Genomic DNA, 23,654 nt, shown 5'->3' with positions numbered 1-23,654 from the left:
CAACAGACTTGGGTCCCATCAACAAAAACCAGAGAAACAAGTATACACCATACATTTCATATATCATAGACTTTAGCTTATGAGACAAGAAGGATGCATTTTTCAGAATGTGCATAATTAACTAAGAAATTTGTTTCCACAAGAAATGGCAACAGCTACCATCTTAAATGTCTTTAAAGGGGAGTTATGACTTTACTCTAAATGAAGCTGGCTACAGATGGTTATATAACCATCTACCAGCAATTAGATAATTATTTTAGTTCAGGGTCTATGGCCATCTGAAAGTACACTCTCCATACTGCTTATGGGGGAAGAAGCATGAAAAGTGCACTTTTAGATGGCTGTTTATATTACTTGGGAATAAGAACCATTTCATGGGGGGAAAATAATGTATTTTAAAACAAAAATAACACGTTTTATCTATAATTATGAATGTGACCAGTCTTTCTGCCCAACCCTCAGCTGTAAATTAAATTTTAAAAATGAATGAATGAAAAATGGCTATGGAGACCAAGATCAGCCTTGTTGGCCTCAGCAATCCTAAACTAATGGGAGAAAGGTATGTGTCTGCAGTAGTATGATGGAGCTGGCTCATAGCAGCTCATGAGAGCCAACTGTTAAATTTTTGGGAATTTTGCAAGCCAACTAGAAGCAGAGCTGAGCCCAGAAACCTAGCTCACTATCAGCTGCTTGGCAGCTAGCAGCACGGAGGTGGCAATGGAGCTGCAAGAACCAGAGGTTAAATATATATCAGCACACCACTGCATGTCCACCTCCTTTTAAGAGCACTCCAGAAGTCTCTGGTTAGCCACCGTGAGAAACAAAATATTCGCCTCAGATGGGCCTTGACCAGCAGGGGTATTCTTATGTTCTTATAACCTTTCTTTGTAGGAAGACATTCTCCCCAGAGACAATGTTAATTTCAGAAGATGCTGTCTCTTGCCTTTGCCCACTTCATAATTTATTAGATATGTGTTTTCTGTGTTTTGTCTTCAAAACATTTTTAGTTTTTATATTGATTTTATTTGCTACAAGCCACGCTGAATGATATATGTGCATTTGAAGGAAGGAATAAGGGGAGTGTGTGTGTGTGAGAGAGAGAGAGAGAAAATCTATCTATCTGGAGGGCACCAAACTAGGAAAGGAACATGGATATATATTTACTGATTCATAAGAATTAACTGGACATTGATCAACACACAGTAATTGTCAACACTGTTTTTTTTATACAGAGTCACATACTTTGTTCATGTGAGTTTTTTTCAGAACACAAAACTTTCAGTATTTTCTTACTGAATTTTACAAAATAGCTTAAAAAAATACTGCAGATATTTCTGTAAGTTTCACCACTCTGCATCTCCAATGGCTTTGGAGAAAATGTAGTCCTTTCCCCCAAAGCACATCACACCATCTTTCAAGTAGAATTTCCATCTGTTCTTACTTCGCTGAACCTAGTAAAAAACAAGATGGGATTCCTCAGTAATGGCTCTGAAAACTTTTGTATCCTGGTGATTAGAAAGTCCACTAAAAGAAAAGATGCTTTCTTTTATAAGTGATGAAAAAGTAGGAGTTACTTGATGTATCATTCTAATATTAGAGGAGCAAGTCAATAATGCAAACCTTACAGTAATTCAGAAGCAGGAAAAATGTTGAGAGAGAAACTTCCTGTTAGAATTCCAGTCGTGGTATCTTATGGGATACTCTATTAATCCATTCTCCATTTTTCGTCCCTTTCCCAACTGATAGCAAGGCCACTGATTAAGCTCATTCCTCATTGGTGTCTTTTTCAAGTTTATCTTCTTTGGGGGTGGAGACCTCTAAAGTTTTTTCACAGTGTGGCAAATCTTGTGATTCCCCTGAATTTACTGGTCTCCCTCATGGGGGACCAGCACTGGTCTCTCATGACCAGACCCTCTCTCATATGGGATAGCTCGTGCATGATTTTCATGAAAGAACCTTGAAAAAGTACTGAGAATTCACATTAAGGATGCTTTATGTCTTTCTCACAGCCATCAAGCTATTGTTCTCATGATCTCCTGGGTAACTAAGAAAGTGTTAGATCTCTTGGTGTGTATAGATATTTCGAACATCACTTGGGTCTTTATGATTTGCTCTTTCCCACTCTGACGAATCAGAATTGTCCCAAGCAAGGTTTTGGAAATAAGCCCTGCCAGCTCTGAAGCAAAGAGAAATGAAGCACAGACACCTGTTCAAACACCTGTTCGTCTGTTATGCCAAGTTCTGTTTTCCATTTATCTAATTCTTCCCCCACCTCCCCACCCCCCAATTATTAAAAATGCAATGTGTCTAAATGCGCATGCCCCTGATCACCAGTTATCTAAGATTTGGGGGGGGGGATCACAAACTCTCAGGGTGATTAGATTTCTTAATAAATCAAAAGGTCCAATTCTTTTTAAAGAATCTCAACATTTAACCTCATTGTTCCACTCACTTTTATTCTCTTTGCATGGATTTCTGAAATCTCATCAAGCATATGAGAGATTTCAGCTACACAATTCCATAAAAAGACAACATATGGCTGAAGAGGCCATCATTCACCTTGGGCTCTTTCTCTCAGTTTTTGCTGTAATCTTTCACTAGTCCATGAAAACAGGAATTAATAAGCATGCCATTCAACTACATAAATATAAGAGAGGATGCTTAAAGGGGGGTTAAGCAAGCATGCTGCTTGGTTACTTCTGTGTCCATTCCTGTATCAAGTATATATTTAGTTGCAGAACCCAAGCTATTTTTAAGTGTGTGGCTAAAAATATAAGCGTATTAGGGGTCTATAATGCATCCCATTGTGGAATATTCCAACCCCAAAAATGATGTGCTCTAGGATCAGACCATTCCCAAATTACTTGAAACAGCCATTCTGGGTGGGAATATTTTACAATCCTTATAATATATCATACAGATTCATGCACCAGGGAGAATACAGATGCAACTACCTTTTGGAGTATTCACTAATTAGAAAAGCACAGGTTTTTGTTTCTGTGTAGACTGAAAAATAAAATAAAATCACAGTTTTTTTCACTAATATTTTTAACAGGGGTTAGAAGATCTTAAAGTAACCTTCCCTAATCTGGCACTATGCAAATATGTAAAGAGAACTACACCTTCTCAAATTTCCAACCATTGTGGGAGATGTAGTCCTGACATACTTGAAGTCTCAGGGGTCATTTAAAAAGCAAAATACTTAACCGTACCTTGTCGTATTGGCATACAATTATATTATCAGTGTCAAACACATCAGGTGTTTCCTGTTCACTAACGTCATCACCAGAATTTAAAGGGTCCTGCAAAGAAACAAACACTCCAAAAGTTTAACCTAAAGACTGGCATTTTGACTTATTAAAATGTGCTGTATACCTAACCCTCATTATAATACACTACAGTACAGGAATAGAGAGAGCTATTATAGAGGATGTCTTCAGTTCCTGCCTCTACAACAAGGATCAAACAATCCACAGGGCAAATGCATGGAGTTATCTTGTCCACCTCGTACCTGATGCAGGATCTCCACAGTAGGATACAATTCAAAGAGCATTACAGATGGTTGCCAGCCTCTACAAAAGTGTCTTGTGCCCAACAGGGCACACCACCTCCTCAGGCGCTCTGTTGTGGCTTTTCAAGTGGAAAAGGCTTAGCAAAGGGAGAAAGACTGCTCTGCATATCAGTACTACCCCTCCAGCAGGTATGTTGCAACCTCCACTTTCCTGATGGCTTATTACTGAACATTATTGAGGTATCTATGGTTTCTATTTTACAGATATTAAACTGAGCTCTCAGATAAATATGCCTCCCCGAAAGAGCCACTATCTGATGTCTGTCTGTAAGAAGAGAAGGAAGTTCTGGAGCGTTTAGCAATGAATGGCTACAGCTCACTTTTTCTGCTAATACATTCAGTTCACCCTTCCTCACCTTCAACCCTGAAATGATGTGTGCCTTGTCTCAATTACTTCTCCACTCTCCTCTTCTCCTTCTGGGAGGTAAATTCTGCACACTTTATTTAACCAGGCATTTGCACATTTTCCTAATTAAATACTGTTCAGCACCAAAACTCCATCTTTTAAAAAAGAAAATGAAAAATTGCTCTCTGGAACCAGGATATGGAATGGCTTTGGGATTTGCAGAGTCCAAATTGACCTATGTTGCACATACCCAACTGCCAGAAGCAATGAGAAACAAGTTGTTTTCAAACTTGATAATTACAGGAGGTTGCAAACCTGACTAAAATAGATGATACAATGGACTCACTGTTCAATTTAAGCTTGCTTAGAATTATCATGAGTCTTGTGTCTTGCCCAGAGATGAACACTGCATATTTATAATTCCTCCTCGTATTAGACTATGTTAACAAACACACACACATAGATTTCCCATCATGTAATACCTGCACTACAAGTGTATCCAGTTGTGAGCACTAGATCTGAATGGAGATATCTGTGTTTTCCTCAAGTCCTTTGAGGAAAACTTGAAGGAATTACATGCATTTAAACCACAGAATAGAGATTAAGATGTGACCTGATAGCCACATTCAAATAGTTGAAGGGCGGTCACATAGATGATAGGGCAAACTGGTGCTCTATCACTCCTGAGAAGAGGCAACAAGCTGGTGCTCTCCAGGTGTTTTGGACTTAACACCAATTAGACCCAGCCAATATGGCCAATGGCAAGGGACCATGGAAATTATAGTCAGAAGTATCTGGAGGGCTTCAGGTTGCCCATTCTTCTTTAACTAAAAGGTTCAAATTATAAGAAAGGAGATTTAGACTGAACATTAAGAATGATGCCCTGTTCAATAGTGGAATAGAACACTTTCATTAGAGGTCTTTATAGCTGAGACAAAGATACAGTAGTTCATCAGTGGAGGAGCTGAAGCAGACAGCTTTGAAGATTCACTCTAGTTCTGTTTTCTTTATGCAAATTGAGCCTATACTGCAAAAATGAAAGCAAAATAATTTAAGAAAAGCAGAAGCTTTACCTCCTCAATAACATCAACTGAGGGTTCATCAGCATCACTAGTGCTATTGAGAGACTGATTGTCTGAAGTGCTGTTTTCACCTTCCTCCTCTTCTTCCTCGTCCAGGACTTTTAAATCTTCAGCATCGATTATACCTACAAGCTCCTCATCTTCTCCATCTCTTGGGCTTTCTATTTCTGCTTTGGGAGAGAGATCACTTGTCCCATCTAGTTGAATGATTTCTTCAAGGTCATTGGAAATGTCTTTCTGAGCCAGCAGATCTGATTCCATTTGCACGCTGGTATCTAGCTGAAAGGAAGGGAGGATCTGAAGACTACGGTGCAGCCAGAAGCATGCAGTCAAGAGATACATTTTTTTTAAATGATACTCCCTGTCTTCCAAAACACTAAAACTATTGAGGCTGTTCAACTACACAAAAATCAACAGGCATTTTGCTATTGATTTTAAATGGGATGGATAGCAATGCTCATTCCACATTTCTACTCAAGCTGTGTATGAATAAATTTTTAAAATTATATCAACAAGCTCTCTTCAAAAGAGGAAGTAGTTAAATTAAAATTCTTTTAAAATAAAAAAAAATCAGAGTTACCTCTTCAACAAAAGAGAGGCTGGTTTCATCAGAGAGAAGGGCACTGTCATCCAAGTCATTGCCCATAATTATCAGCTCAATTATATCATCAGGATCCAGGGGCTGCTCAAGATTCACAGACAACTCTCCCCCACCAGAAGAAATGCCTTCTCTTGCTTCTCTGGACCTTGTGTTGTCTACTTCAGATGACTTGGCTACAGGAACAGTCACAACAGCTGTCTGGGGAGTCTCTAAAGAACTTGAGGGCTGCAGGCTTACCAGGGCCCCCATTGCAACTTCCCCCTGACTCCCAATGGCTTCTGCCTTGGTAGCAGCAGCCCCAGGCAAGTCTTTCTCCCCCATCCTGAGGTGCTGGGATACAGCAGGCTTTGAGGCCAGCAAACTACCACTGCTGGGTTCTTGAAGAGAAGACGTGCTTGCCTGTGGAGCACTGGCTGGGGCCGGCTGAGGCATCAAGGACTGCTGCCCAACCTGCTGGAATATTTGTTGAACTGGAGTCTGGATGGCGGTTCCTCCACCTGGAGCCTGAGTGACAACCACAGGCATGTTGACTTTATACAAATGGCCTACGAGAAGGAAAAAAACAGAAATTGGGGATATCAGGACTACACAGTATTTTGGAGCTTAGTCCAAGAAGGTCCTTCAAAGCATGCAGGGGTGTGAACACACCACCTGTCTGCAACTTTTTAACGTGGCGTGTCTTCTTCCAAGACAACATGGCAGCTGGCCAATTCAGGGCTCCTTCAGAAAGCGTGCACTCCAGCACCTTTCCAGAATGGAAACTGAAACGCTGCACAGCCCTAATGAAAACACCTGCTCCCTCTGGCAGCCAACCAGAACGTCTAGTATTTATTTATTTATGTGTTTTATTCCATTTATATGGCTGCCCATCTTGCAAAGCCAGAACAACCAAACAAATAAACAATTCCTTTGCCACCCAAACTGTTACCTCCCTCAACCACTATCCATCAACAGTTAATTCAACTTCAAAATGAAGCAGAAAAGGATATACAAGCGGGGGTGCTTCCAGGGAGATGGAGAAAAATGCTCTTCCAAACAAAGAGTTTGCCCCCACTGCTCCCTTGAAGTTAATATGGATTTTTATTTTTTTAGGGCAAACGTGAGCCAGAGCTCATCCTCCTAGAATTGCACATTGCCGCTTCTGAATTCCCCATCCCACTGATTATTTTCCCACTGGGCCACTACTACACACAGGCCAGACTCTCTGCATTTGGATGCTGTTCCTCACATTATCTTTGTCTTTCATATACAGGGAGAAAGAATGTGTGCCAGAGTGGTATAGTAGTTAACATTTAATGTGCTAGATTAGGAGCAGGGAGACTCAGCTTCTAGTCTTCCCTTTGGTATAGAAGCTGACTGGGTGATTCTGGCCCAGTCACTCATTCAGTCAGCCTTAAACCAATGAAGCAGCTTTCATCCTACTATGGACTGATTCAGGCTGATACACACAATTACACACTCAGAAACATCATTTCTTAGTTTGCTTTCTGAGGAGGGAGAAAGAATGCTCCTTCTGTCTATCTTTGGGTAAGTGAAAGATCATACATTCCCACTTCAGCAAATATTCCCTTCTTTATTTCTTACATTAGCTTCCTCGGTTTAATGCCCTACAAATGAGCTGCACTTATACAATTCAGAACCAGCATAACCATGAACTCTAAGGACCTTTCTCCTCTTGCAGGAAACTGCAGCACAAATATGACCCTGCCTTCATCCCATCCTCAGCCAATGTGTGAGAAAAGTTGAAATCATGCTTAGCTCTCCTGTTGTTGCCTCACCCTTATTCTAACACTGTTCATAGACAAATAAAATCTTTTAGGCTTTGTTACCCATCATCTTGGAGAGACGTCAAGGGAGGGAAAAGAGGCAATAGAAGAATAGGGAGAGCAAATTTCATGCCAGGATTGTTGTTTGCTGTCTCAAGGCTGGATGGCTAGCACTTAAACTCAGCACCGGGAAAGGATCTAACGATATCCGGAGGGTACCATGTTGGGGAAAGCTCTCCTATATGATTTCCCATACCCTTAAATGCTCTTGAAAGTACACAAGCTACCGTTCTACTCAGCCAGGATGCCTTCCCCCAGTGCCATCTCTTAGCTATTGCTTCATGTTGTGCTTTTGAACTTAAGGCTATAGGAAATTCACACTGGCCAGGTCAGAGTTGCCTTCCAGCATGCAAGCTTCTTTAATTAAAATCCCAGCAGCCATATTAGTCTATCAAATCATCATGGTTATTATTTCTCCCCTATACGCACACTTGTCCACACTGCAGTTTTTCCCTTCTGCTTGTGGTATTTCTCTATTCCAGAGTTTCTCAACCTTGGCAACTTTAAGATGCGTGACTTCAACTCCCAGTATTCTCCAACCAGCATGGGAGTTGAAGTCCACGCATCTTAAATTTGCCAAAGCTGAGAAACACTGCTCTATACAATAAACAGATGCTTTAAAGCCCCCTCCACAAAGAACGCTGAAAATTGAAGTTCTTCGAGAAGTAGGAAAAGAACTTTTGAATTACAAAATTCAGTAAGAGGGAACCAGGCCGAATGATTAGGTATTAAATTTGCAGAATTCTCAACTATAACACCCATGCTTCACTATTTCCCTGTTACAATAGCCTGGTAAGTTTTTTTTTAAATTATTATTTTGCCCACTGCATAAATGGTATTCAAGGCTATATCATTAACTCTTACCAGAGGCTGTCTGAAGAGTCACACCAGGAGGTATTTGGATAGGATAGGTAAGGCCAGAAGGCAGAGAAAAGATTGCCCCACTAGACCTGGAAAGCCCCTAAATAAAAGAAAGTTTATCAGGAAAATTCCTGTCCAAAGTTGTACTATCCTAGCTTAGAGCAGCCTATATTCTGTTTCATTGACATAAATTATGCAATTTTATTTTGCAGATGAGGAATTAGGGCATCAAAACTTTGTGCCATGGGGCAAGAAATCACGTTCAATTCTTCTTTGCTTTTTATGTAGACTTCCTACCTCTTTTGAAGTCCCTTTTCTTATCACTGTAAGGACTAGAAACACCTAGGAATTTTAAAATGCAAGATGAGGTTCCTCTGAGATAAAATTCCAGCCAATACTTTAATTCTGCATTTCTACACTCTGGCTATGGCTCTGTGAAAAACACATACGTTTTTGCATTTCCTTCCTTATTGTACAGATCCCTTAAAAAATTATCATTTAAGGAAAGTCACATTTTGAATTCTATCTCCATTAAGGAGGAAAAAAACATTTTTTTGCTCTTGAGCACAACTAGGTGCTTGAACATGTTTCAATCGTTTTAGAGGAGCTTACTGGAGGATGGGAATTGTTCCTTTAAAAAGTGAAATTTAGGGAAATTGTAAATGACTCTATTCCTCCAACAAAGGATCTTCATCTAGACTGATTTTTTCCCCTGAATCACGGAGTTGGAGGAGCCATCCAACTGTAGTCCAAGAAGCCCAAAGCTAGAGCAGGGCCAAGAAATGGCTGTCTAGCCTTTACCCAAAGACTTCCAGTGAGGGAGACAGAAGACCTAAATGCCATCTAATAAATGGAAGTTGCCTTGAATGCTTTTGCAATGCATTCTGTGTGTGTGTCTGTGTGTGTGTGTATGTATATATACACACACACACACATACATACAGTACCTAGTCCAATGTAAATAGGTATATAGCTTCAGCTTTTTTGTGTGTGCTTTTCTTCTTGTGGTTGTTCAAGTGCTTTACCACACTCATGAAGTTTTATAGGGAGTCTCATTTGTAACCCACCCATATTATCTCGCTGCTTCCACCATCGTTTTTCTTCTCAGAAAAATAATTCTGCTAACCCACTGCAGGAATGCGTTAAAAGTGTGAACTGTTGAAGTGCAAAAAGTTATACGTCAACAAATATAGAACAAGAAACTTGGATCTACAGCTTGGAAAAGATCACTGTATAAATCTTTACCTAAGGGAAATGCAAGATAATGCATAATTACCAATTACCCGTATGCAAGCAACATTTTACAATGAAAAATAGTCATACATAGAAAGCGAAATAACAAACGAGCATGACATGAAAAGGCAGAGGGGAACAAAATCACATACCTATCAATTAATAACGGAGAGTATGAAAATACAAAAAGGAAATTTGTTTTATTGACTTTAGCTAGGCCTTTGACTATGTAAAAGACATTCCAGAATATAGAATATATTAAGGCTATACACTGAAGGTGTTCTGAGTATGCCAGCACACCTAATTATTGGGGTGAGGAATACTTACAATAAGAAACTACTGTAAGAACTGAATCTGGAGAAGACAGGGGTCAGAATATTGAAGGGAGGGAAACAAGGATGTATATTGCCTCCATATCTCTTTCTAAAAATGTTTCAATGACAACAAAAACCAGAACAGTAAAAACATGGTCCTTCCATGGTAATGTATTGCTATGAAAACTGGATACTGAGAAAGAGCCAATGAAAGGAGATAGGACCTTCAAATTATGGATTTGGATTCAGTTACTAAGAGTACCATGGCCTGCAAGAACCACTGATCAGTCAATCTTGGGCCAAATGAAAATGGACTGCACCCTTGAGGCAATTATCGTTAGATGATGGTTTAGAAAAAACTATTATGCTTAGTAAATTTGAGGGAAGTAGAAGACAATGAGTAACGTAGATGGACAGGATCAAAGTAATCATTGCAATTTCTATGGAAAACTGAGTTATTACTAAGACAGGTCAAGATAAAAAAGGATTTCTCCATAGTGTCACCAACAGTTGACCCCAATTCAATGGCATCTAACTAACCAACCATGATATACCCAGTGCAAATGTACTAAAAAGTGAACCCAGATTCCAGTGAAATTCATTTCCTAATTCTTGTATTTAGGGTTGCAGGTAAAGTAACTTAACAGCCCCTCTGCCCAGAACAAAATGCAGTTATTATATAAAAGTTTCCTTAACTATAGTTGATGTTTTCCCAAATTGTTTAGAATTACTGAAGACTATGAGCAAGCAAGTACTTCTTTACAAATACAGAATTTACATTCTCACCCTTTTTGAAATGTTAACATTATATGGAAATATCAAAGCTACATACTAGTTCAGCTGCTACTGCTGGTGTTGTAGACGTAGTGAACTGACGCATTCCTCTGCCTGCAGCAACACCTAAAGGGGTATTATTTAAATAAAAGATTAGACATCATTAAACAACTGACGTTTTCTTGAATTGCCTTCTCTAGTTTGGGTGCTTCTGATGTGAACTTGTAGTCCTATCATTCCCCCACAATATGGCCATGGCTGATCATTCTGATTGCTGAACTAGACACATTTAGAGGGTGCCCATGTTAGAAAAAGCTGCTGTTGAATACATATTTTATATACCCTTTGTGCATACTTTATAAACAAGATAGACTGACATCAAAGTTATGTATTTATTGTTAAATGAGAATAAACCCAGAAAAGTTTCTTTTGTTTATTCTTGTGTCAAGCTTCACCAACATTTGAATGAGGCCACTCATCGTAAATATGCTTTGTTATGAAAAGTTACTATGGCTTAGGAGGAAAATGAGCCAGACTCCTTTGTTTCCCCTATCATGGTAGCATTTATGATTTGTTTAATCCAGTGTTTCTCAACCTTGACAACTTTAAAATGTGTGGACTTCAACTCCCAGAATGCTGGCTGGGGAATTCTGGGAGCTGAAGTCCACACATCTTAAAGTTGTCACGGTTGAGAAGCATTGGTTTAGTCCATTCTACAGGCAGGAGGAGTCAGCAGGAAGGCAAGGAAGGAATTATTCAAAATTCAGGCTTAATCTGATATGCAAATGCAGCCATTCTGAGTGACACCAGCATGGAAAAGGGAAACACTTTCACGGAATTATGTTGCCATTAGGTCTGGCTATAGTTTTATTCCTGAAAGACCATATCTGTGCAATACACAATAGATTGGTCACTCATATTCTGCAGGCCAGATGTGGCCTCCAGCAGCCCCTTTGACAAAATCATCACACTGAAATTCAGTGGCAAATTTGCTATTTTTTCTTTTTTCTTTCTTTTTTTTGGTGGGGGGCATTTTTCTTTTAAAAAAACAAAAACAAAATGACTTTCCAAATAGGTATGCGAAATCCTAGATAATCTTAATGCACATACTTTTTTAGTAAAATAACCCTTTAGAATCCAAACATAGACAGACCAAAATGTTCAGCCCCTTCAGGAATGGCACACTCCCTGTAGTCCTCCAAACTCAAAACAATTTTTTAAAGGTAGAGGCAGCCCTGGCCAAAAAAACCCCAAACTAACAGATATTCTCCATCCTGCTGTTGGCATTTAGGTGAGCTTAATTTCCATAGTTTCCCCTGAAGAAGACCCAGAATGATGTTGAGCTTTGTGTTAGATATGTATGAGAAAGACAAAATATTCTTTGTCACTTCCTACTCATCCAATAGCAGATGATGCAGGAACCTGAACTGAAGTCCCCACTTTCATATTGAGCAATGATTCCTCTCTAAGACAGTCTTTGCTGAAAGAAATCAAGCATCAACCTGTAGTCTGCAGGGCTTGATGGAAGTTGGGAGGCAGATGCAGTGTGAACTGGGGAGAAATATGACTGTGGCGGAAGAAACCTTCAGTTGCTTTAGACTGCATCACTTTCGTTTCCCAGCGCTGCAAGAGAAAGTTTAAAACACACAGACAAAAGTGAAAAGAGAGATCATCCATTTTAAGCCTGATGAATTTTCTATTCTCACGGCACGATCTTGCATTACCCATGGGTTTTACATGCTGCTAAATTTTGCCAGCTCGTTCTGAGAGCACTGTCTGATCCTTGATCAAAGCCTTCACAGAAATGCTAAACGCTTCTTCACTAGGAAACCAGACTTATGGGGTGAAATTTCAGATCCGTCCTTGGGATGGGGGGCGGGGGTTGGGCAGGGTTGGAAAATAAAGCAAATTGCTAGTCTCACTTTGAGCATAGAGGCAAAGATGAGTTTTTTTAGATGAAAATGAGCAAAGTAACTCAAATGCTACATTGTGAGCTTCTATTAAGCAGATCTAGGTAATCTGATACAATAATAATAATAATAATTTATTAAACTTGTATGCTGCCCAGCTCCCAATGACTCTGGGCAGATCACAACAATCAAATAAATTACAATAAAATCAATACAAGATAAAAGATGGCAAGCCTGATGAAGTGAGGGGTCCCTCACCAAAGGCCTGGGTGAAGAGCCAGGTCTTCACGGCTCTTCTAAACGACTGGATCTCCAGGGGAGCCTCATTCCAGAGGGCAGGCACTGCTACAGAGAAGGCACACTTCCAGGGTCCTGACAGATGACACTGTTTATTCAGAGGAACCAGGAGTGCGCCAATCAAACTGGGTGGGCAGATGTTATGGGAGACAGACATTCCCTCAGGTAACCAGGCTCTATGCCATGTAGGGCTTTAAAAGTAACAACCAGCACCTTGAATCGCACCTGGAAACAAACTGCCAACCAGTGCAACTTGCAAACAAAGGTGTTACAGATAGTCCTCGCTTGGCAACCACAATTGGGACTGGCAACTCCATTACTAAACGCTGGTATGATTTAAGCATAAAATCACATGACCACAATGGGCTTCATTTGATTTCATTTCCCATACAGTCATTAAGTGAGACATCACGTGACTGCAACTTGCGATTTTACTGCTGGCTTCTCCATTGACTTAGCTTGTCAGAAGCTGGTTGTGAGGCACACAAATGGCGATCACATGACCACAGGACACTGAGACGGTCGTAAATATACACTGGTTGCGAAGCACCTGAATGGTGATCACATGACTGCAGGATTCTGAACAGTCATAAATGTGAGGATTGGTCACAAAGCAGGTTTTTTTACACCATCGTACCTTCAAATGGTTGTTAAACGAGGCAGTCAGTAAGCGAGGATTACCTGTATATGGGCATACCAAAGCATGCCCATTACTACTCGTGTCACCACATTCTGGACCAGTTGAAGCTTCCGGGTGATCTTCAAGGGCAGCCCCATGTACAGTGCATTGCAAGAGTCATGCCACTAGGTGACTGGGGCATGAGTGACTGAAGGGCCCTCAATCTAGGAGAGGGTGCAACTGGACACCAGGAGTTGTGCAAAGGCCTTCCTGGCCACAGCTGACACCTGTTTTTCAAGCAGGAGCTGTGAGTCCAGGAAGACCCCCAGATTGCATCCCAACCCTGAAAAGAAAAGTACTACCCCATCCAAGGTCAGAGATGGAATACTCCAGATCTGGGCAGCCCAAACATCCATAGCCACTTGGTCTTGATAAGATTGAGTTGGAGACAGTTCCTCCCCATCCAAACCCACAGTCTCTCCAAGCAATGGAACAGAACCTTGACAGCCTCACTTGGCTGGCCTGGGGTTGACTGCTTAATTTTTACAAACATACTATAAAACTTTTATGATCCTTTGGTTTCTCTCTGATATCTGCAGGAAAGTAAACTTTGTTGGCAACAATCCTGGACTTTTCAAGGAAATATGGGCACCAACCAATACAACAACTACTTTCTGCAAGTAATTTCAGTAGAATTTCAGCGATTAAAAGAAGAACTTGCATGGCAAGTGAGAGATAGCAAAAGAATATTAATTCAGCCCAGAATCTATTTGGTGGCTGCAAAGCTCATAATCCCAAATGTATATTGTTGGAGTAATGTTTTCATTATTAGAAAAATTATGACTTATCTCAAAATCCCATGACAGACAGCAGTATTTTCAATTGTTCAACATAGACGGTTCAACATGGCAATTGAACAACTGGGCACATCTACAGAAAATGGGCATTTGAACTACTTATTACCAACTAGAAATGATAAAAAAAAAACAAGATAGGAAGGAGAAATGGAGTTATCAACAAACCCGCTTCAGCTCCTTCAGAATTTGTTCATCTATACCTTCTTCCACAAAAACATCTCGGACTCCTTCAATCACATCATCAATGACCGATTTATAGAATTTAGGCTGCATAACACACAAATTGCAGAGAGAGAATTAAGAGAGGAGCTGCTTTGGTGTGCTATATTCCACTGAGATAATACATCCAAGGAGCAGTATTGGGTGCAGAAATGGAGAATCTCAGAATTTTCTCTTTTGTTAGCTACACATATGACCCTTATGGCATACAAATATGCATTGGCAACCATGAACTGTACATGCTGTCTTTCAAACCTGGGTAGTGGACAGAATGATCAAGATGGTATCATCAGACTATAGCCTCATTTCATCTTTCTAAGGGTGAAATCATTTTTGGTCAGGCAAGCATTGGGTTGCCTTATCAGCAAATTTTAAACTATGTTGGCAGTACTGGAAATAGGCCTGACTCTCAGGAGCAAAATCAGGATCTCATAACATGGTCTCCCATGACCATGAACACCAGAGAATGGCAGGTGACAGGGAGAACCATTGTTGTTTCCCAGGTACAAATGGATATACCAGGACCTCATGAAACTGATGCTGCTCAGAAAAACAGCCTTTTCTTCCTAAAGCAAGCATTTAACTGGAACTACAGTATATCTCTCAGGGATGCTCTAATAGGGCTACAATAATCCAGATGACCTATTAGATCAGTGTTTCTCAGCCTTGGCAATTTTAAGAGGCGTGGACTTCAACTTCCAGAATTCCCCGGACAGAATGGCTGGCTGGGGAATTCTGGGAGTTGAAGTCCATACCTTTTGAAGTTGTCAAGATTGAGAAACACTGTATTATATGGTAGCACAGAGATACAGAAAAGTCTGTTTGCTGCCATCTAGATTTCTGTAGCACAGATCTGAAAGCCCTAGCTTTAATCTAGATTCATGCATAGCAGGGGATGGGATCTGATAGCCCAAATAGTTCTTTCCAATTCTGTAATTTATTTCACAACTATAGGCATTCATTCAATTTTTTTAAATAGGTATTATTTTTCCTAGAAAAGAATTGGGTATGTCAGGGGAAACATAGCTTTTGAATGTAATGGGATTGGGGTACTTAGTACTCCAGTAAAACAAGAAGAGTTGGGGTCAAGAATAAATGGGTGCTGAATGAATGGAGATTGAATACGAAAATTGAGTGACCAGCACAAGAGGCACATTGAGTGGTTTGGTTATATACAGAGAACAACTGAGGACTGACTTTCAAAAAAGAAAATTAAGAGGAAATGTGAATAAATTAAGAGAAAGAGAAGCAAAAATGATTTGCAAGGACAGAAAGTTACGGAGAGGTAGAGTGAATGGTGCTAGGTATAAGCTATGCTTTACTCTGCTTTTTTTTAATCTCAGGCTTTTAATTCTTTTTGGCTTAGTATTTGTTACTCCTTTTCTGTAGTCTGCATAATGATCCCCAAAAGGGAAGATATGAGTATATGCATACAACACAATGGTGCCTAGTCCCAAGGAATCCACGTGGTCATCTAAGGGGAAGCTCCATAAAAAACTATTCAAACCCAGGTCCCAAATTTCCTAGCTGTATCCCCAATTACAGAGAAGACAGAACAGTCAATATTCATGTAATTGTTCCCAGAAGCTAACAAGCCATCCGTGTAAATGCTGGATTGCTAGTGCAGCTCAAAAAAGCAGGATCTTGCACAGGCTGAAGTTTTAACTATTCCACCTGCCCTTAACATACAGTATGTTATACATGATGTCAACAAGGGCAACACCCTCTTTAAAAGTTTAAGTGAAAAAAATCCTTCCTTTTTTCCTTTAATTTTTTTTTCTTTTTAGTTTAAGTGATTGCATTATCTAAAATGAGAGGGTGAGCAACAATCAGCTTCCTTTTAAAGCCAGTATTTGGAGGGCCTGCCAGGAGCTCTTATTGCCAATTCTTGAAGTTCCTTGTTGTTCAGCAGCCCTCACTGAGAGCAAACAGCAGGAAGGAGAAGAGGGATCAGGAAGTTCTCAGCACCTTATCTTCTTTCTCTGACCAAGAAGCCAGAGAATCTTGAACTGGCAAAAGGGTCTTTAGCTACTCTTTTATTTCTTTTTACAATATTTTGTATAAATGCACACAAACTTTTTATCCATGCACATTTGTACACACTCTCTCTCTAATGTCATCCCTGGCTACTAGGCTAACACAAAGTTAGACTTTTTCCACTGGGCAGTAAATGTTGGTTTTTTAATGGGATGAGCTACATATTAATTTCACAATAAATAAATGCTGGCTTTTTGCAATGTACAATATTTCAATTTTTAAAATCTGTTTTGAAATGCAGTGCAAATCTGGACTGCTTCTGTTTTGCATTCACATCCAAACTATATTCAGTTTAGATCAGATTCATTGTAAAAGATAGCAAATTAATTTCAATGTGGCTTAGTTTGATTCATCCACAAAGCATTCCTTCTGTTAACAGAAGCTTTCCAACTAGATTTCTTCTGGATTTTATTTTTAAAAACTATTTATTATTTGGGTAACAACAGAAATACAAGGCAGGCACTAAATTATACATACATAACCTCAAACAAGTAATTTGAAGTGGTTGACCTTTTAAAGGAACAATGAGCATTTTTGTGAACAGCAGGTATGTGTCTGAACTCTAGATTTACTGAATCAAAAAGCAAAGCATTTCAGATATCTGTTTCTTATTATTTTGGAACTGTTATAACCTAAAGGTCAGAAGTATCAGCTGAAAATTTCAAATTTGGATTCAGCTCTAAATTGGTTGGGTGTTGTAAGGCAAATCATTATGACTCAACATACTTTGTTATAATAATTAGTAAAATAATGTGGCATGAAATTCTTTGACGCCCAAAACACAAAATAAATCACATTAAATATTATTTTGTGGAGTCTTTAGTATTTTAAATATTCTTCGGTTTTGACTTTCAGACACATTTCCTGTCAACACATGCCTAAAGAATTACTGATGAATTTACCAATAAATGAAAAAGTTGACTATCCATCACACCAATTCAAAGAGCCTACACTGTATGTTATATTCTTCCAAGGGTATTGTTTCAAAACTCCTGCCACATTTACCCCCAGACCACTTCCAGGCAATGTTGGTGGGGCTGATTTACCTCTGAAAGGAAGGAGATGCAGGTCACCTGCACCACCATTATGCGGAGGTCAGATTACTCAGAGTAGGAGCCCTTGCTGGAGCAGGCCTAACCCAGCTCTTTATCCAACTCAGGAGAATTTCACAGGCAGCCACAGCTACACATAGCTACCTGGGGTCCCATTACATTACCATAGCTAATGGGGATCTAGAGACCAACTGCCTAAATGTGAGCAATTGTTGCTTGTAGCCAGGTGGGTCTCCTGATCCTGCTTTACTCGACCTGCTCAGGAACTGCTCCTTCCTGTGAGGTGGGTTTTTCCCCACTCGCCTACTGAGGCCAGGTAAAGGGTAGCAGATACATTTGCCGGTGTGCCCAGCTTAGTATTAATCTTAGTCGGGTTGGGTGAGTCCATTCTACAAACCCAGCCCAGCCAGTCCATGGTTGCGTGTATTCTGGAGATCCAGAAACTGGGTTTACTTAATGGCCAGGAGAAGCGGGAACGCCGCCTGCCTCTGTAACTGAGCATCCCCGCCTACCTTAGGCGAGAGGGTCGGCTCAGCCTAGGCTGAGCCTCTTTCTTTCCTTCTCCCAACCCCCTCCTTTCACCCTCACCACAGGGTTGCCGTGAGCCATCGCTTCTCGCTCTCGCCTCTCCCCTTCTCTTTCTCTTTCTCTCGCGGCGCCTCCGGCCTCCGCCGACGGCTCCATGGAGCGCTTAAGCCGCCGCGGCTCCCAACGCTCGTCCTCGCGCGCCCCCTGGCGGTTCCCGAGGCAACTACCGAGCAGCCCCGACCGGCCGAAGTCCAGGGCTTCGACGGGGAGCGAAGGAGACTTTGCCGAGGAAAGCGGGGTTCCCCGATGTGAGAATCAAATGAAGTAATAAACAATTGACAAGGAACATAAGTACATTAGAGAAAAAAGGGGCCACGAGGGAAAGGTTCTCGAACAGGTTGGTAGGATCAAATTATCTCTTTCCTTCCTTCATCGGAATTACAATAAATAGCTGCATAGCCTCTAAACATACGCAGATTGCACTGACCGGAGAGACGACCGTGCAGGGTCGGTGTGTTGCTCAGGGTAATGTTTGGAATCCTGCCATACATTTAAAGCTCCTTAACCGTCTTCTTCCGGGCGGGGTATGAAACGTTGCTTTTGGGCGCTCGATCAATTTGGAGCACGGTACTCTTTTTTTTTTTAAAACGAGTATCCCAAGGTGCACCTTCGTCTTCATCGTGAAAGTGTCACCTGCTTTAAAGCTGGCCAACCACCTTTTAGCCTAGTTTGTTGTGGGAACCCAGCCGGTGTAGCTAGTTCACGGTTCAGTGAGTCATGTGAACATAGCCAGACGTGCTTGGGGTAGTTTTCTGGCAGGTTGGGAATCCGAACTGAATGTTGTCAGAGGAAAGCTGCGCTTTTTGCCTTCCGCATCTAGGCTCTTTGCTGCCATCTAGCGTCATCTGGATGTTGGCAGCCCAAATACGCGAGCCCTAACCTAATTGACTGGGCGTCTTCTACCCTGACAAGGGCAGTGTCGCTGAAGTACAATTCCCAGCATCCCTTAGTGCAGAGTCCGGGGCTGCTGGGACTTGAAGTCCAGCAGCAGCAGCTGGAACTTCATGTGTTGCCCCCTCCTGAAGGGCATAGATCGGCAGGGATTTGGGGAGTGAACCTCTGGAAATTTACAACCTTGTCTTGAGATGGTGGAAGACTAAACCAGCACTAATTTTGCTGTCCCCATTTCTGATCTGAGCAGCCTCAGGCCTGATGTAGGGCTGGGGGTTGGTTTCCAAATTTCATACATGCCAGGCACATTGAGGAAAAAGGGAAGGGTGTGCTTGCTGGCCTTCCTCCCTTCCCGTCATCAGCTGGAAGGAAGACCATCCTCCAATCACTGCACCTGCACCCACAAAGCAGGGCACATTTAAAGGGCTAAACCCTGCTCACCGATTTAGACCTGGTGGCTAAAGACTGGCACTCCCCTCACAGCCCCTGGGATTAGGGACTTGAGGAAATGAAAAGAGATGGATCTCCCCCTTCACCTGACTGGTAGTGGGGGAAGATGCCTGTTACATGGGCTGGTTCCTCTTTCAAAACCAGACCTCCGAGCCACCTGGCTTGGAGATCTGGCAGTATAGGGGGACAGCCTGCACCTGAATGCCTGGGGGCCAGAGGGAAAGGGGTGTGCCTGTACCAGCTTAAAGTGTCCAACAGGCACTGCGCCAGTCACCTCACTGGGAGTCACCCATCTGCACAACGTGCAGAATGGTCAGTGAAGTGCACCATACTGTATCCACAGCAAATAAGGGGGAAAACTCTACTTTAAAGCCAGAATAGTTAGAGATAATTTAAATCTGCCTTAGATGGAAATGCTATAAGAACATTGGAGAAAAAAGAGCGTGCCCAGACATATTTGTCCCACGATTAAAAGCAACAAGGAAAGATTGGCAGATAGGAGTCATTCCCTGTCCTGCCTGGATATGCCAAGGATTAAAAGTAGCTTTCAATACACTGTGGCTGCTGTGTGAGCTGCAACACTTCCCCAATTTTCTGTCCTGCACCTTGAGTATAAAATGCTTTCAGAGTGCATAACAAGACATATAAAACCAGTGCAGTTGGTCAATTAAAAACAAGACTGAATAACAGATGGGTAATGCTGAGTTAATCAATACTAAATAAACAAGAACTAAACACTCACAGTGGCTTAAAAGGTCTAAAAAAATTGCAGAAGTAAAAAAAAATTAAAAGATCTAAATGACCTGGAAGAATTAAGCCAACAAACAAACAGACCACAGGTCAATTGCAGGAAACCTGTAATTAAAGCAGCTGAAGCAACCTCTTGCAATTTGCTGCTTGCTAGATGTATTTCACATGGTGTCTGTCCAGGTTGGCTAGGACTCATGGTTGCTGAAGCACAACATATCTGGAGGGTGGAGTTGTGTTAAATAGCTACACAAGCTGTTTCAAGATAACTCTCAGATGAATGTCACATCCAAATGCTTGTAATTATCCCCTAGTTTGGCAAAATTAGATTAGGCATTACATTTATATTCTGCCTTTCCTCCAGGATCTTGCAGTGCTTCCTGCAAGTTTATCACCATAGCATTGTAGTCCTGTGAGTTAATCTTGGGCTGAGGGATAATGACTGGCCCAATGTTACCAAATTAGCTTCCATGGCTGAGGACAGACTTGAATCTGGATCTCCTCAATCTTCATCCAACACTTTAACTACTACACCATGCTGAATCTGTATGACTCTTCGTGCCAATAACCTGTCTTTGCAAATACTACCAGTAAAGATGGAATATGTCCAGCTTCCCCTAGTTTCCTCCTCCATAAGTATTGGCCTCTATTATTCCAATTCTTGTCATCTCCACTCTAGATGGCCAACAGAGATAATGGCTGAAGAGTCACAAGAACTGTCACCAACATCTATAGAAAGGGGAAATAGGTTAGGAGAAATTGGTTTAATCTATTCAGGATTATTGTTAGTTTTTATTTTTGTAATCAGGGATGCTCTCCATCCTTTTAATAAGGATGCTAACCCACAATCCTTATTAAAAGCATTCAATCAGATATTCATAGAGTGGTTTATAGTTCAAAACATGTGCAAGCACACAGACAATCCCCGTCTTTAGGGTTGCAGTCTATGAAGAAAGGACAGAAAAGAGGAAAAAAAGAAAGCGAGGAAGAAAATACATTCTGGTAGAAGTTCTGTATAAGCTACACAAGCCTTATAAAGACTAGGATAGAGGCAGAAGAGGAGCCCAAAGAAACTGTTCTTTCAGAAGAGCAGGTGGGGTTAGCCTGCCTCAATCCCGTATCTCCCTCTGTAGCAGCCAGATGGAAACCTATGTTGACTTTGGATTCCTTCACCTGGGCTGTGGTGAAACTAGGCTTCTGTTCGTGCTCTGAAAATGATCACATGTCAGTCAATAATTTGCATCTGAAAACATAATGTGTAACTGGAATTCATTATCACAAGAAGTGTTAATGTTAAAGTACTTTAGCATGCTTCAAAAGGGGATCAGATAAATTCACAGAAAAGAATATGACTCATTAAAGTACTGCAGTGTTGTTCTTCGGGACGTCACTTATGCCGTTTCACTTACAAAAAGTATATCAGTTTTCTATTTTTTTCCCCAAGAATCAGTTAGCACCCTGTGTGAGTGTTAAGCTGTCTGTCAGTGGACTCTGTGGAATTCTTCTTTAGAAGTTCCCTCACACAAACACTTTTTTGCATAGTTAATGCAAAGTTTTAGGTTCCCCTGAACCTGCATAAGCTCTCGCCTTTTGAGGCCTTTGGGGGCATCAGCAAGAGCACTCACAACCCAAATATTGTATCACCCTTCATATAGACCCTCTGTATCAGTGTTTCTCAACCGTGGCAACTTTAAGATGTACGGACTTCAATTCCCAGAATTCCCCAGCCAGCAAAGTCCATACATCTTAAAGTTGCCAAGGTTGAGAAACATTGCTCTATATTCAGAGGTAGCATATCACTGACTGCTGTTTGGTACGCCCTTTGAGCCCTGTTTGTGGGCTTCTCAAAATCATCTTGTTGGGCTAGTGTGGGGAACAGATGTTGGATTTAACAGCCTTTGGGTCTATTGCAGCAGAACTCTTGTTCTCCTCTTAAGAAGTGAAATATGCTTGCACGAAACTCCTGCATTGCCAGGGCTCATTAACGAGAAGCAATCAAGTCTCATTTCTTTTTTAAGACAGTCACTTCTTTACTTGGCATAGGTATTTCCCTTAAACTACCGTGCTCTGCATCTGCCACTTCCTCACAACTGGAGGTGCAATACTGCCATCTGCCAGCTGCAGAGAACAATGTATATTTCCTGTGCAAAGCATCAGCCTTGGTTTACTTGTTGATTTCAGCTAACCAAACCTTACAAGTAGGAGTTTTCTTTATTAAAAATGATTCTTGCAATTACATAGCTGCCCTGTAGCCTGAGGCAACACTAATAACAGCAACAACAGTGCAACAAACTGAACTTATCCAGTGTGACGGTGAAAGGCCCATCTTCCCGTGAAGCAGTTCTGCATTGCAACCACATGTACTAAATGAGTGTCCAGAATCAAACTGGATGACGCTGCTGGTTTATTCAGCAGTATGTGCTTTACATCGATAGATTTTTTTTTTTCCTAATGAGGATTGTGAGCTTGGTGAAAATAGAATGCTGGAGTCCATGAGGTCACCCTCCCTCCCTTGCAGCCATCGAGAGCTGAGTATACATATTGGACTAAGCTGTGGTTTTATTTAACCATGTTTTCTTGAATTAACTACAGTGGCTGATTTCACACAACTAACCATAAACCTCAGTTTACAAAGTACAATGGATGGTTTCACATAACATACTAAGCTAAAATGAAACAACCCTGTATGATTTAGTGTGATATGTAAACCTGGTAGCAAGGGTTTGGTGGAAAACATACTAATTAAAAGACTGATCAGCTGCTGTTATGAGCACGGCATTTATGCCTAGGTCCTGAGGAGGATGTTCCTGTCGTCCTTTTTTTCTTTTCTTTTTTCGCATGCTGCATGAAAAGCATCCATTTCAAGCATAACCCCTATGCCAACAAGGGACCCCCAAAGAACTTTTAGAAAATAAAACAGGTTGTTGCAGGCCTGTAATTTGTTTGCTTTCTGGTACATGGGTGTTTTCTTATTGGCCAGACTTAGTATGACAACCATTTTGTGAGAGTGCTTACAACCTGTTCTGAAATTGAGTCATGCCCGAGGGCTCAGAGAACTCTGACTTAGAATCTCTAATGTGCAATTTTGCAGTGAGGTTCTCAAAGGCCTAGTGCAGTGTTTCTCAAACTTGGCAACTTTAAGATGTGTGGACTTCAACTCCCAGAATTTCCTACCTTCCTTATGCTAGTCTATGACCGTAATAAAGATTTGATTTGAGAGTTGAAGTCCACACTTCTTAAAGTTGCCAAGTTTGAGAAACATTGGTCTAATGGAATCCAGCTTCAAGTGTTCTATGTGGAACTGGTCCTAGTTTTCTGCTTCCCTTCAGAGCAGACTCTGTCTGCCTTGATCACTGCAGCTTGGCTTATATAACATGCT

The 23,654-nt window shown here is 41.1% G+C and overlaps 1 protein-coding gene across 1 annotated transcript; it reads right to left on the bottom strand.

The window, feature by feature from the left end:
* Positions 1-1,195: 1,195 nt before the first annotated feature.
* On the bottom strand, positions 1,196-18,340 carry GTF2A1L (general transcription factor IIA subunit 1 like). The gene is made up of 9 exons (XM_007431726.2): positions 18,188-18,340; positions 14,457-14,558; positions 12,111-12,231; positions 10,667-10,734; positions 8,291-8,387; positions 5,580-6,145; positions 4,991-5,278; positions 3,213-3,302; positions 1,196-1,451 (listed from the first exon to the last, which is right to left on the bottom strand). Exons 1-9 carry the CDS (start codon positions 18,281-18,283, stop codon positions 1,344-1,346), a joined length of 1,536 nt encoding a protein of 511 aa, XP_007431788.2. The 5' UTR covers positions 18,284-18,340; the 3' UTR covers positions 1,196-1,343.
* Between the last annotated feature and the right edge of the window lie 5,314 nt (positions 18,341-23,654).

This window comes from Python bivittatus, unplaced genomic scaffold, assembly GCF_059951505.1.
Source record: "Python bivittatus isolate LINGU-HERP-01145 unplaced genomic scaffold, Pbiv_v1 ctg000020_np1212, whole genome shotgun sequence".
NCBI classification, from domain to species: Eukaryota; Metazoa; Chordata; class Lepidosauria; order Squamata; family Pythonidae; genus Python; species Python bivittatus.
The sequence above is the reverse complement of the archived record's forward strand: the minus strand, read 5'-3'. Positions and strand labels throughout refer to the sequence as shown.

Excerpts from the sequence above, each read along its gene's own strand:
- GTF2A1L (XM_007431726.2), bottom strand. The coding sequence starts at position 18,283 with ATGGAGCCGTCGGCGGAGGCCGGAGGCGCCGCGAGAGAAAGAGAAAGA. Across the intron at positions 10,735-12,110 it reads TCAAGCCCTGCAGACTACAG|GTGTTGCTGCAGGCAGAGGA; the intron begins GTTGATGCTTGA and ends ATACCCCTTTAG. Across the intron at positions 3,303-4,990 it reads CAGTTGATGTTATTGAGGAG|GACCCTTTAAATTCTGGTGA; the intron begins GTAAAGCTTCTG and ends GTTTCTTTGCAG.